Genomic DNA, 14,119 nt, shown 5'->3' with positions numbered 1-14,119 from the left:
GGGCCCTTTGCAGTCCAATAGGTCATCATAATATACAATTACAACTGCTTTGGAGGTGAAAATGTGCCCCCTTACCTCTTAGACCCCTGTACGGCTACACAGGTTGCACCAATGAGATGTCCGCCCGAGTTGAATGCTGATATGGCTGATATCCACATTTCTCTTACACCAGACTGGATGGATGCACATGTTGTGACTAACTATAATGCTGGAAATCACACATGCCTTTTACTGCAAACGGCTGCAATCTGCAATGTGGTTATTGTATGAGGGAAGGTTTTGTTTTACAAAAAATAGAAAAATTGTCAATTCAGCTCACCACTCCTGTGTTAGAGATAAGTATCCCAGGAAACTTCCAGAGTAGACAATCTCTGGTCTGGGTGTTGTGCACGGAGTATGGACTGGTCTGGGCTTCCAGGTCAAATAGATCTCAATGGTCCAAAAAGGAATGTTCTCCAGGACCAAAGGAAAGTAGTTAAAACTCAGCCTTTAGTTATATTGGTTAAAATAGCTGTGATTAAGGTTCTGCACCCTAAACGCATAAGCATTATGTTACTTTTTTTTTTTTTTTAATATGTGCACATTCTGCCAATTTTTTTTATCCTCCTGATTTAAGGCTTAGTATCACTACTTTCTTTTGAGGCTGGAGAATAGTCCCTATTAGACCACTGAGAGGTGTGGTTTTTTTTTTACACAGAAAAACAAATTTAACATGCTTCCCCCTTGAAAAACCACCTGGCCAAAACAAAAAATAGTTGAGATTTGCTGTGTAAATGTGTAGTTTTGCCTACCGTGTCATATGACCCCATCATTATATATATCTGTCCTTGTGTGCTTTTAGGGCCTAGCTACTTTTTTAATGGCTTTTCTTAACGGATTTAAAAAAAAATGGTATAACATGTTATTATTTTACTTATGTTTCTTTTTTATAGTGTTTGCCATCTCAGATTGTGAACCCAACCTTGAACCATAAAGTAGAATTGATTATAAGAAAAATCAACTGAAAAAATGACAGCAAAAATATTAAGGAAACAAATGAAATTACTAAACACAAAAATAATTTTCCAATGGCTCCAGTAATAAAAATAAATAAGTCGCTTCTGATTTTAATAAGCAATTAATACAACGAGGCGATATCATAATGACGTTTGAACCATGGCCGGGCTATGAAATGGTCTGATGCCCTAACACCACAACGCTCCCACCCAACAGGGAGAAAACAACAAGTCTCAGTACTCTTTTAAAGATGGATTAGCTGGTGTTGTAGGCAGGAACATCTCCAGCCTCGTATATTACTTTAGATTTGTAATATGCATAATTCAGGAGTAAAAAGAATATTCATTTTTCATCCCTGGTAACACAGATCCAGCGATTAGCAGTCAATCACTTACAGAAAGCTATCATGCAAACAATCAAGAGAAACCCAAGTCAAACCAAGATGCTTTTGATTTAAACAGCAGTAGAGATATATCAAACATTATTCTGGCTAGGAATTGTACAGATTAGAAGAATAATGAGCAGATGACCTTGGTCGACTTGGTCCATGGCTGATATATAGGCAGAAAATATGACGGAGCTTTCAAACTATAAGCAATAAAAGACTTGAAATAAATCATTTTTGCATTTACCGTAAAGACGTGATATGGTTGGTGCGGGTTTATGTGAAAACTAATAACACACATTTTAAAGAGCAGGCAATATGATAGCTCAGCATATTATTTGTCTAAACTTTCAAAGCCATTTAGTATTCACACAGTGTAACGGGATTGGATGGGGAATGTCAGCGACCGTACAGCACACCGACATGATGATTACAGACTAGATTATACTGAACTACCACTGACCCCCTGTTTAGCCCATTCAGATTCACATTTAATGACATTATTGTATTTTAGAAAATGGAGCCACACTGGTGAACGTTGCTGAATTCGATTACAGATTCTAGATTGTGGGAAATACAAATACAGATCTATAGGCAAAGTAATGTGTTTTCAAGTTTATATACTTAGATTATATATACTATATGAACACAGGTATGGAACACCTACAAATTATAACTACAGGAAGGTATATGACATCCCTTTATTAACCTATAGGCATTATTATGGCGTTGCCCCATCCCACTTCCCCATCTCTGCTGCTATAACAGCTACCATCCTTCTGGAAAGGCGTTCTAAAAGATTTTGGAATGTGTGAGTGAGAATTTGTGTCCAATCATCTAGAAGAGCATTTGTAAGGTCAAACTTTGACGTTGGATGATGAAGCCTAGCTCACAATTTCCATTCCAGGTTATTCCATAGATCTTTCATAAGGCCAGACAGGTTCATTCACACTAAATTCAACCAGCCATGCTTTTATGGACTTTATTTTTGCATTGGGGCACAGTAAGGTTGGAACAGAAAAGGGCCTCATGCACACTATTCCCACAAATTGTAAGCATGCAATTGTTCCAAATGTCTTTGTATGCTAATGCATTAATATTTCCCTTCTCTGGAAATAAGGAGCCTAGGCCAACCCCTTTAAAACAACCCCAAAACATACACCTCCACCAAACTTTACAATTGGCACAATGCAGTCAGATCTTCTCTTGACATTTCATCAAATCCAGATTCTTACTTCAGATTGCCAGATAGATAAGCCTGAGCTGTCACCCCACAGAACACATTTCCACTACTCCAGAATCCAGTTTTTTAACTACTGTATTCTTGACTTGGCCTTGTGCTTGGTGATGTAAGGCTTACATGCAGCTGTTCAGCCATGGAAATCCATGGCATGAAGCTATTAGCTCACACTTTATAAGCTGATGTTAAAGGGAATCTGTCACCCCATTATTCGAGTATCAGCTGCTGGCACCACAATCATGGGCTTATCTACAGCATACTATAATGCTGTAGATAAGCCCCCAATGTAACCTGAAAGAGAAGAAAAAGGAGTTAGATTATACTCACCCAGGGGCGGTCCGGGTCCGATTTTAGTCTGATGAGTGACGCTGTCCGGTCTGGCGCCTCCCATCGTCTAACGGTGATGTCCTCTTCTTTGCTGCCTGTCATGGCTCCGGCGCAGGTGCACTGCTCTGCCCTGTTGAGGGCAGAGCAGAGTCCTGCAGTGCGCAGGCGCCGGGTGTTGCACACCGCAACACCCATCGGACCACGAACGGACCGCCCCCCCTCGGTGATTATAATATAGCTCATTTTTCTTATCTTTCAGGTTACATCGGAGGCTTATCTACAGCATTACATAATGCTGTAAATAAGCCCCTGATGGCGGTGCCGGCAGCTCATAGTCGAAAAATGGGGTGACAGATTCCCTTTAATGCCAGAGGAGGTTTAAACTCTGCACTTATTGAGTCAGCACAGTAGTTGCGACTTTTTTGTTTGAGCTGGGGATATCAGATTGTAAGTCTCAATGGGGTAGAGAATTTAGCAAAATATGCTGGAACTACATAAGCCATAGAAATACGGTAAATATATGAAAAAGAATGGACCCCATTGTAATAATAATTGATGTGCGCAACAAATTGTCTAGAAGAAAACTGGCGCAAAATCCCTGACTGCTGCCACTTGATTTTGCCTCATTAGACAGTACAAAAACACCGGTCAAAAGAAGAGCTTGGGTGCACACTAGAAATAAGGTTAAACATATGTCCAAAATAAGCAAAAAGAGGTGGCATTCACTGTCCATATAAAACTTTCTTTTATTGTATATCCTTAAAACATTGCAGCCAGAGCATGGTTTGGACACTTCATGGAACCATGGTCCCGTGAAGTGTCCAAACCATTCTCTCACTTCAGTGCTTTAAGGATATGCAATAAAAGAAAGTTTTATGCGGACGGTGAATACCACCTCTTTTTTTTGCTTATTTTGGACACAATAAAAATTGATATGCTTTTCCTGTATCAATAAACTTTACGATGTGTTCAGCCACATACATACCCCGAAGCTAGTTTCCTTACTGATCACATTCTGAGAGTTAGGTTACGCGCACACTGGCATATGTTCTCTCATGCAAGAAAGTCGGGCCAATTATGCTAAAAACACTGGGATCAAACTCTGCCAGAGTTTCAGCCGAGTGTCATCTGTGTGTGATAAAGCACAGGTGTGGAGAAGATGGAGATCTTCTCCATTGTCTCTGTGAGCGTACATTGGACTGCACAGAGGTGACAAAATCTGAGTGCAGTCCGATGTTAGACTTGTATGGGTGTGCGTAATTCAAATATCGAAGCCATTTGCAGCATGCCGCGATTGTGTTCTTATTCCAAATCAACATGAGAAAATAACCACAGATCTGCACTGCCCCATAGTATAACATTGGGCCGAGTGCTATCTGGTAATACATCAGATAGTACTCCACCGTGTTATATGCCAGTGTGAGCCTATCCTTAGAGAGTGGTAACGTGGGACAATGGAAGGACTGGAATAGAAATGATAAAATACTAGTAATAAGCAAACTTATTTACCTTATGTATATTAGTATTGAAAGAAATAAAAAATATGAGAATGCTTCCGTAAATACCACTCTTCTACTGCTTAATATGCCAAAAGAAATAGTCTTTCAATGTACAAGAAGACTCGGATGAACAACACCAGTTGTGATGAGGGGGTATGGTAGAGTCAGACGCTCCTGATTTACTAAGAGGTGCAGGCCTCTTAAATGAATCAGGAGCATCTTAAAATCGCCACAAATCCTACTACAGTAACCTGACGAGCTGGTAACCCACAGCTCGTCACACGTTAGATGAGCGGGTGTCGCCAGGCCCGTACCTTCACAACTGTGCCCATTTTGACAGAAGCTGGCATAGAAATTCCAGAGGTAAATTTTTTTTGTTCGAAACTACGTGTTGCACAAAAAATCTAAAGTGTTTCAAAGCTGTTTATATTAGCTTTCAGGTGTAATCACTTTGTTCAATCAGGGCCTTGGTGCTTTATATGGATTACTAGTGATTACCAGTCATTGTGGGTGCATTTAATGTTGCATATTTATTATTTCAAAAGTTTGTTTCAAAATTGCATTATATATAATGTAGACATTTTTGCAAATTTTTTAAAAAAGAAAAACTGAAATATCACATGGTCGTAAGTATTCAGACCCTTTGCTCAGACACTCATATTTAAGTCACATGCTGTCCATTTCCTTGTGATCCTCCTTGAGATAGTTCTACTCCTTCATTGGAGTCCAGCTGTGTTTAATTAAACTGATAGGACTTGATTTGTAAAGGAACACATCTGTCTATATAAGGCCTCACAGTGCATGTCAGACCAAATGACAATCATGAGGTCAAAGGAACTGGCCAAGGAGCTCTGAGACAGAATTGTGGCAAGGCACAGATCTTTCCAAGGTTACAAAAGATTTTCTGCAGTAGTCAAGGTTCCTAAGAGCACAGGGGCCTCCATAATCCTTAAATGGAAGAAGTTTGGGACCACAAGAAGTCTTCCTAGACATGGCCGTCCAGCCAAACTGAGCAATCGTGGGAGAAGAACCTTGGTGAGAGAGGTAAAGAAGAGCCCTAAGATCACTGTGGCTGAGCTCCACAGATGCAGTAGGGAGATGGGAGAAAGTTCCACAAAGTCAACTATCACTGCAGCCCTTCCCACCAGTTGGGCGTTTATGGCAAAGTGGCCCGACGGAATCCTCTCTTCAGTGCAAGACATATAAAAGCCCACATAGAGTTTGTTAAAAAAAAAAAAAAAGCACATGAAGGACTCCCAGACTATCAGAAATAAAATTTTCTGGTCTGAAGAGAAGATAGAGCTTTTTGGTGATAATTTTAAGCGGTATGTGTGGAGAAAACCAGGGAATGCGCATCACCTGCCCAATACAATCCCAACAGTGAAACATGATGGTGGCAGCATCATGCTATGGGGGTGTTTTTCAGCTGCAGGGACAGGAAGACTGGTTGCCATTGAAGGAAACATGAATGCGGCCAAGTATAGAGATGTCCTGTATGAAAACGTCTTTCAGAGTGCTCTGGACCTCAGACTTGGCTGAAGGTTCACCTTCCAACCAGACAATGACGCTAAGCACACAGCTAAAATAACAAACGAGTGGCTTCAGAACAACTCTGTGACCATTCTTGACTGGCCCAGCCAGAGCCCTGACCTAAACCCAATTGAGCATCTCTTGAGAGACCTGAAAATGGCTGACCACCAACATTCACCATCCAAACAGATGGAACTGGAGAGGATCTGCATGGAAGAATGGCAGAAAATCCCCAAATCCAGGTGTGAAAAACTTGTTGCATCATTTCCAAGACGACTCATGGCTGTACTAGCTCAAAAGGGTTCTTCTACTCAATACTGAGCCAAGGGTCTGAATACCTGACCATGTGATATTTCAGTTTTTCTTTTTTAATAAATTTGCAAAAATTCCTATATTTCTGTTTTTTTTCAGTCAAGATGAAGTGCAGAGTGTACATCCATGAGAAAAAAAATGAACTTTTTTGAATTTACCAAATGGCTGCAATGAAACAAAGAGTGAAAAATTTAAAGGGGCTTGAATACACACACATATATATACTGTACACATACATACATACAGTACATGTACACACATATTGTCTATAAATATACTTTTTTTTTTTTTTTTTTAACTGCCCCAGACCGCATTATGATGAAAATCAATACAAATGGATATTATCTTTAGCTCTTTGGAATTTCTTTGCCATACTTTACATACAGAGCAGTTGTAGCCCCCTCTTTGGAGGCTAATGTTCTTGAAGATTACAGAAAGACACTACTGGTCTATTACTAATGACCTGGTACAGCAGAGATCATTTGTTTTATGATAATGGAGTAAGATAACAGTAATGTTGTCATGTGTGCCTGACGCAAGGAAATGAGAAAATACTTAATACATTTTTATTAGATTTTACATAGCTTTCCTTCCTAAGCATGCATCAACAGAAGTACCACATATCCAGTGTAGAATCTGTTCTCGGAACTTGAGTTTGCTTCCTCTAAAATATGAGGGCACCATTGCTGACAAGGGACATTTATAACCTAATATTTTGAGGTATGTGTTACAAAAACATATTAGATAGCCTCTCAACTCTATTATAGCCTGAGAAATAAATGTACATTTCTTTTGCGAAAAGCATGTCTTTTCTTGACTTGTTTTATTATGTGTAACTTAATTTGCACCATTTCCTGCTGCATAAGTTACAATATTTTTCTCCCAAGGTGCTAAACTGTTCGTTATAACAGCAGCCACAGACTGCGCAGTATGGATGTATTAGGGATCTATTGTGTGAATGGATATTTGGGGCTACCCATTGATAAAGGCATATTTGATGGTTGCTTGCTATGATCTGTTTATCCATAAAGTAGGGTTACCCGCAGAGAAGAGATGACTACAAACAAGCACAGGCAAATAAATATGGAAAGTAATTCTACAGTATTGATAGCATTTGTGGAACAAGCAGGAGACAGACTTATTCAAACATACATCCATGCTATTTCTTCAACTGGCCAAAAACGTAACAATCGTTAACAATCTAAGTGTAAAGAACAGTCTTCAATGATAAATGTCACTTTAACGGTACTAAAGTGATTTGGATCAATCAAATTCCATCCTACCATTACATTCCTATGGAAAAGGCATGTCTTCAAACGTAACTGCACTCAGGTTGGATTTTCAGTTGGCTACTTTAAACGGGCTGTGCGGCCTTAGGGTACAAGTCTGGTGTCAGTTTATGTGACTGCAGACTTGTGGATCCTCACAACACACTCACAGCACACTGTGAAGATTGTCCAGTGCTGATGCTTGGAGTGGTGGCCTCTTGAATACAAGTATGTGATTCGCATACGTTAGGAAACATGCCAACTAAACGTGTGCGACCTCTCTGGATATAAGTGTATAGCACAAGGCCTTGCACGTCTAGTCCGAATGTGGCCAAAAGTATGCCAATCATTTTACTTGCAGTAACATGACTTCTCACTCCCAGCGCTATGAGGATTCACCAGTGTGGACACATATAGTGACTGCAGTCTTGTACTCTAAAGGCCCCGTCACACTAAGCGATATCGCTAGCAATATCGCTAAAGCGTCACCGATTTTGTGACGCAGCAGCGATATTGCCAGCGATATCGCTATGTGTGATACTTACCTCCGACTGGCTCCCCCGCTGGTTATCGCTAATCACGCGAGAACGTCCTGGGCCGTTTCTCGTCAGCCGCTTCCTGCTGGGCTTCCTGCTGGCGCCGACGAGCAACGCGTGGAAGCGGGCGGGAGGACGTCTTCATTGCCGCGTCTGACAGGTAAGTAAAGACCGCCGCTGCGTCGCTACATTGCTAGTGAGATCTGCCTGTTTGGCAGCACACTAGCGACCACTTGGCGATGCACTAGCGATCCTGACCGGGTCATATTGCTGTCGGGATCGCTGTTGCATCGCTCAGTGTGACGGCCGTTTGTAGCCTAAATCCTAATAGAGGTTTTAATTCAATCACACATTCTGGAAAATCTCTGCTGCGGATTTGATTACAAAGTAACCAAGTAACACATGCAAATTTTGTTGAGAATTTGTCTACATATTTCTCCCTGCTCCATTTACTAAGCATTGAATAGAGTGAAAACCACAATGTGCATAACAATGAGCATGTTATACAATTGAAATCCACAATATGCTTCTAATTTCCTGTGAATTTTTTTCCGCAACATGATTGGAATTTCGAAAAACGTATATACTTGTATTGTACTGTAAATGGCACCGGAATCTGCACCACAAATCCACAACAAATCCAACTTGGCCTAAGACTTCGAAATCAACAAACTGTAATTCAGTATAGTAGCAGGCTGACGTTTATATCATATACTGTGGATGATGTGGCTCACCATACAAAGGCATTTTGAAAACAGTGAGGGTTACATTCTAATGCTATGTAAAGAGTCATGCTGTTCTTCTGAAGAGTCACGCTGGCCAGTACGCCTACTAGATTAATTATGTCCAATAGGCCGGGTGTGTTATCCCAAGCTACCTACTTTGCCAAACAGGACATGCAAAATAACACAAGGAATACTGAGCTAAGCATAAGGAGAATGGAGTTGGAGGATGCTTGTTGGTTGAGCGTACTTGGCCTTTCTTTAGAATGGGCTACATTTTAGCTCTGCCCCCTTACTTCACTCCTGGATCAGTGACAGTTTCTAAGATATACCTTCTCAAGGAAATTGGGCAGAATGAAATTCTCCGATTTTATTACAAATTGAGTCTGCAGATCTGCTTTTTCCTATTGGCTGCTGCGTATCAACATAAGCTCACCACAAATGTAGAAGTCGGTCAGGGCATGCAGAGCTTGATGTATATTTATCAGAGGAAGGGCATACTGATTATTAACTACAAGCAACTAATCCACCAATGAGAAAAAAGATATACGGTGAGCAATGAGCCTCAGTAAGAGCGGGGGAGGGGTGGAGATCTCATTTTAGATATAGAAAGCACTTATACAATCATTTAATACTGACTGATTTCTCGCCTCTTAATAATGCCTGCCCGCGCAAGTGCACTCTTATCAAGAAATACTTCAAGGCAAGTCAACTGCCAAGTCAGCCATCGTGAGGAATAGCAAAATGTATACTGAGATAACAGATAATAGTTTTTATATTTCTGTAACTCTTCACGTGCAGTCCATGAAGTCAAGAGCATTAACCTCAAGCTCAGTTTGCAGTAATACAAGTTTGGGAAAGAGGCAGCTGCTCATTACACGTTGACACATTTACAATGCCATTCATGGAAGAAAGAAGGAACGGCTTACCTTCGATGGCTGAGAGCAGCACACGCGAGTGATCGTATGCAATTACATTTGCATATCTATTCTTTGGTTTATTAACTTCCAGGTTAGAGTGCTCCCATGTGAACTGCTGCCCGGGATCAATAGACTGAAAAAAACAAGAGAACATAAAATAGGTGTGATGTTGAACATAGCACCAAACACACTAAGGTACGTTTAGAGTTACATATTAATAAAACAAGAAAGTCACAAAATATTTAGTTTTAACGAATAGTTAGATAATAATATATAACAATTTACAATTGATCTTTGACTTTTTTTTTATATCGTAATTACATTTACACCATGTCACAATGGGGATCATTTAGGTTTTTTGCCACAGAGTTGATATCTTTCTGAGGTGGTGTTTATATCACTCGTGTTGTTGTATACAATGTGAATAGCTAGAATTTCTTCATATAACCTGCGGAGCTAAATTGCAGGCGTGGGTAATATTCCATTTTTACGTTTTACCATACAACACAGTTTTCATTCATTTCTACAACTCAGAAACTAAGAATCTATCAGTTGGCTTCCGTAAACGCATCTGCCGCTATGCTCAATGTGTAGATTGACCTTCAATGAACCTACACTTAAGAACTGCATAAACAGCCATTCAGCAATATACATTAATGGAATTGCTCCCAGTATAATAACAAATATACATAATCCCACATGGCTGTGGGGAAAACCATCAAGTCCATTATGAGGTATGGCTTTATGAGAGCATGCCTTCTGCTTACAGAGCTGGAGACACGGTCTACATCTACTAGAAGGCTGGCAGGGAAGATGTGAAGAAGTTTATATTGTAAAGCTCCGTTTTGTATATAATAAAATACATGTAAGTAAACTAACAATAGGATACCTTGCTACACTTTATGCTACCCCAGATATCGTAAAAACACATTACTGTGTGTACAATACATAACCCTCTTCTATTAAAAAAGGGTATTCACCGCAAACATTTATGGAATACAGCCCCAGAGAATATACCCTTAATATAAAATCAGATGGATCTCACTGCTGGAACAGATTAATCCCAAAAATGAGGACCATGTGTTTCAAATTAGCAGAGATGTGTATGCAGAGATACTCTTAATTTTATTCTAGAGGGTTTCAAAGAAAAGTCGAGCATGTGTGCCCATCCTATGCTGAAAATTGAATTTCCTTTTATTAATATGTTTTTATCCTCCCCTCTCTAAGGGTGGTTTCACATTAGCGCTTTTTAAGCGCACGCACGGCCGGGGGTAGCTCTGCCCCTGAGCCGGCTCTCTGCCCGGCGTGCCCGCCCCTTGCTTGTAGCGCCGCCTCCTAGCGCACAGCGGCCCCTGCGATCGGCACACCCTATCTTTAGCATAGGGTGCGCAGATCGTGCGCAGGCCGTGCGCTAGTTGCGCTTTGACCTGCGCTGCGCACTTTTGACGGTGCGCCGTGCGCGCCAAAATCCGAAAAGTTTGATTTTGGCGCGCACGGCGCACCGTCAAAAGTGCGCAGCGCAGGTCAAAGCGCAACTAGCGCACGGCCTGCGCACGATCTGCGCACCCTATGCTAAAGATAGGGTGCGCCGATCGCAGGGGCCGCTGTGCGCTAGGAGGCGGCGCTACAAGCAAGGGGCGGGCACGCCGGGCAGAGAGCCGGCTCGGGGGCGGAGCTACCCCCGGCCGTGCGTGCGCTTAAAAAGCGCTAATGTGAAACCAGCCTTAGGGTAAAGCTACAAAGATAGGTCGGGTCATGGCTGAATAGCAATGTGGGTATGAACCATTGAAGTTTTGTGATTATTTATTAAGCAACCACTTGATTTTATGGGGGAACAGTTACTTTATCTGAAAAATTCAAATGATTGTTTAACAAGCAATTTAAAAGCCACATCAGCTACCAGACCAATCCATTAGCCTTACACTTTATAGCTGTTCTAATGGATGCTGACTTCCAATTTTCCTTCCAGCTTCCACTTGTGCTACCACCCAATGTTGGCGAAGTACCACAGTCTAGGTTCTACTCATCTCAAGAAAGAGGTGGGAAAGGAGTTGTAGGAGAAGTGCAGAACCCGTTGGCCATACACATCCCTACCTAGACTCCTCGTGCAGACAGCACTTTTACATGTTCTCTATTTGGGCAAATGGATAGCATAGGGCAGGGTCCCACACTTTAGACATCCTATACAAGGCAAATTGGGTAGTCACTTACAATTAGCTCAATTCAAGGTGATGATGTGAGAAAACGTCTAACTATAAAGCCTTTTCTTTTAGAATATTTATATAAAATAATTGTATGCAGATGTCTAAATACCAAGTTCTAATGTCACTGCCCTGATGAATTGCCCTGATGATGCCAACCTTGTAGCTATTAGAGAGGTTGTCCTATTTCCAATAATATGAGTCCATAATCTCATCAACATATAAAATATGAATCTGGACTTTAAAACGCCCTCTGTATATCCAGTGGTGCCCAACAGCACTGGCCTTTATTGATTGAGTGCAGTGGTGAAGTGACTTCTAGAGGGCTGCAGCCAATCACTGAGCTGCTGTTGACATCACAGCACTGCTGCAGCTGATCAACAGAGAATGAATCAGTGGCAGAGGGAATCGCTGGTTCTAGGAAGGGTGAGCAAAAGCTCAGTTTGTTTGTTTTTTAAGATGCCAAGCCTATGGGTTAATAATACTTGAAACGGGACAACCCTTTAATCTGCATTGGACATTAATGCACTTTACCAAGCATAGAAATAGTATACTGTAAAGCTGTATACATTTCTTAACTGATACTTTACGGCTGCAATCAAAATTTTACATCTTGATAAAGGTGACTCACCCAATCAGCACTTGATGAGTGAGCAATGTAATCATACAATGAATGAGGTTGGCGAGGATGTGCTTCACATAATCAACATTCGCAGCTCACATCATTTCTCCTATTTTTATTTTTCATTTTTTCAAGGTTGAAATGCAATTTGATCTCTTCTCCCAATAACGATACATGCCATGTCAAGCGTACTCCTAGCTACAATCATCTAAAGCAGCTTAGAAGTATGAAAAGTCAAGCAGATGTCTTTGTCAGCCATTCAGCAGTTCATCGGTGTACTAAGGCATTGCCATCAGCATATTATACAGCACTTTCTGTATACTTCCATAAGATTAAAGTCCAGATGGTCAAATCCACTTATTAACTCTAAAGCCTGTAGGCACAGGCAGGTGGAATCTACTACAATTGTTTTTCTTTCTGTCTATGCTGTATGGTCATGAACAATTGTGAAATTTTCTAGACTAAAAATAGGCAGTAAACCAAGGCAAACATAAAGCTGTATACACTAGTGCACCCACACCAACACACACACACACCGACACACATTCATTGACAGAATGATGATCTCTGAGCTGTGAAAGACTAACAACTCATTTGCACTTAGTCTGCATTAAAAGGTTTAATAAGCACATTAAAGGCTTAATGGGCAAATCTTCAGGAGGATTTAGTGCCCAAGCCAAATGAGAATGTAGTACATTAAAATGATGCTGGCAACCTAACTCATAAAACTAATAAAATATAAGACAACTATACACATAGTTTTCATATTTTCTGGTTCCTGTAAAGAAGCTTTACATAGCAAATGGGAAAAGAGCACAGAAGTAACTTGGAGGATTCTGTTGGCCAAGTAGCAGTTAAAAAGAATGGCCCTTTGACCTAGAGCGCAGTGAGGGAGCTAATGTGCTAGAATTGTGCTGTAATTTGCACAAAAAACGGTCTTTCATGACTTGTGTCATACTGTATTAATTATGGTTTTCAGACTCTTTCTATAACTTGTCTAATGAGGGGGGCAAAGCATCGTCGAAAAAAAGAGTGAATTATCGGGAAAGGTAAGTGGCAAAGAGAATGCAACATCATGCACCAAAACTGTACTGCAAAATTCTGGCACAAAGTAAGCCAACTAATAGGTGCAGTAAACCTAGATTAGACAGTCAAAAATAATTGCCAGATTTATAAAAGAGCATAAACCACTATGATAAAGTGGGAAAGAACGAATGCATGTATAAGCAGACAATCTTGTGAGCCCAATCTGGGACCATCTACTTTGGGAAGACTTTATATAGTTGTGTGTACTATATGGGTATACATCTTCCCACGACTAAATCTTGGTTCTGATATTTTTCAAAATGTAAAAAAGACTGTCACCTCTCCTCAGTGGTTGATACCTTTTAATGGCTAACTGAAAAGATGGTAACAAATTGCAAGCTTTCCAGACTACTCAGGTCTCTTCATCAGGCTAGACTAATACAACAGCTACAGCTAAAAAATCACATATTTATGCACAAAACAGCACAGAAATAAAAATAGATAAGACAAGTGACGTGAAGCAGAATTATCATTA

General features: G+C 40.6%; 1 protein-coding gene across 41 annotated transcripts in view; it reads right to left on the bottom strand.

Moving 5' to 3' along the window:
• Positions 1-14,119, bottom strand: part of PTPRD (protein tyrosine phosphatase receptor type D) — a 2,878,718-nt gene that overhangs the window by 88,758 nt on the left and 2,775,841 nt on the right. For all 41 annotated transcript variants that reach the window (XM_073572185.1, XM_073572197.1, XM_073572187.1 and 38 more), the window contains one exon: positions 9,745-9,868. In XM_073572185.1, the coding sequence (XP_073428286.1) occupies positions 9,745-9,868 (124 nt within the window). The remainder of the gene's footprint in view (positions 1-9,744; positions 9,869-14,119) is intronic.

The sequence above is a fragment of the Dendrobates tinctorius genome, unplaced genomic scaffold, assembly GCF_039654945.1.
Source record: "Dendrobates tinctorius isolate UK_male_01 unplaced genomic scaffold, ASM3965494v1 ptg000031l, whole genome shotgun sequence".
Taxonomy (NCBI): domain Eukaryota; kingdom Metazoa; phylum Chordata; class Amphibia; order Anura; family Dendrobatidae; genus Dendrobates; species Dendrobates tinctorius.
This window is presented reverse-complemented; position numbering and strand designations above follow the sequence as displayed.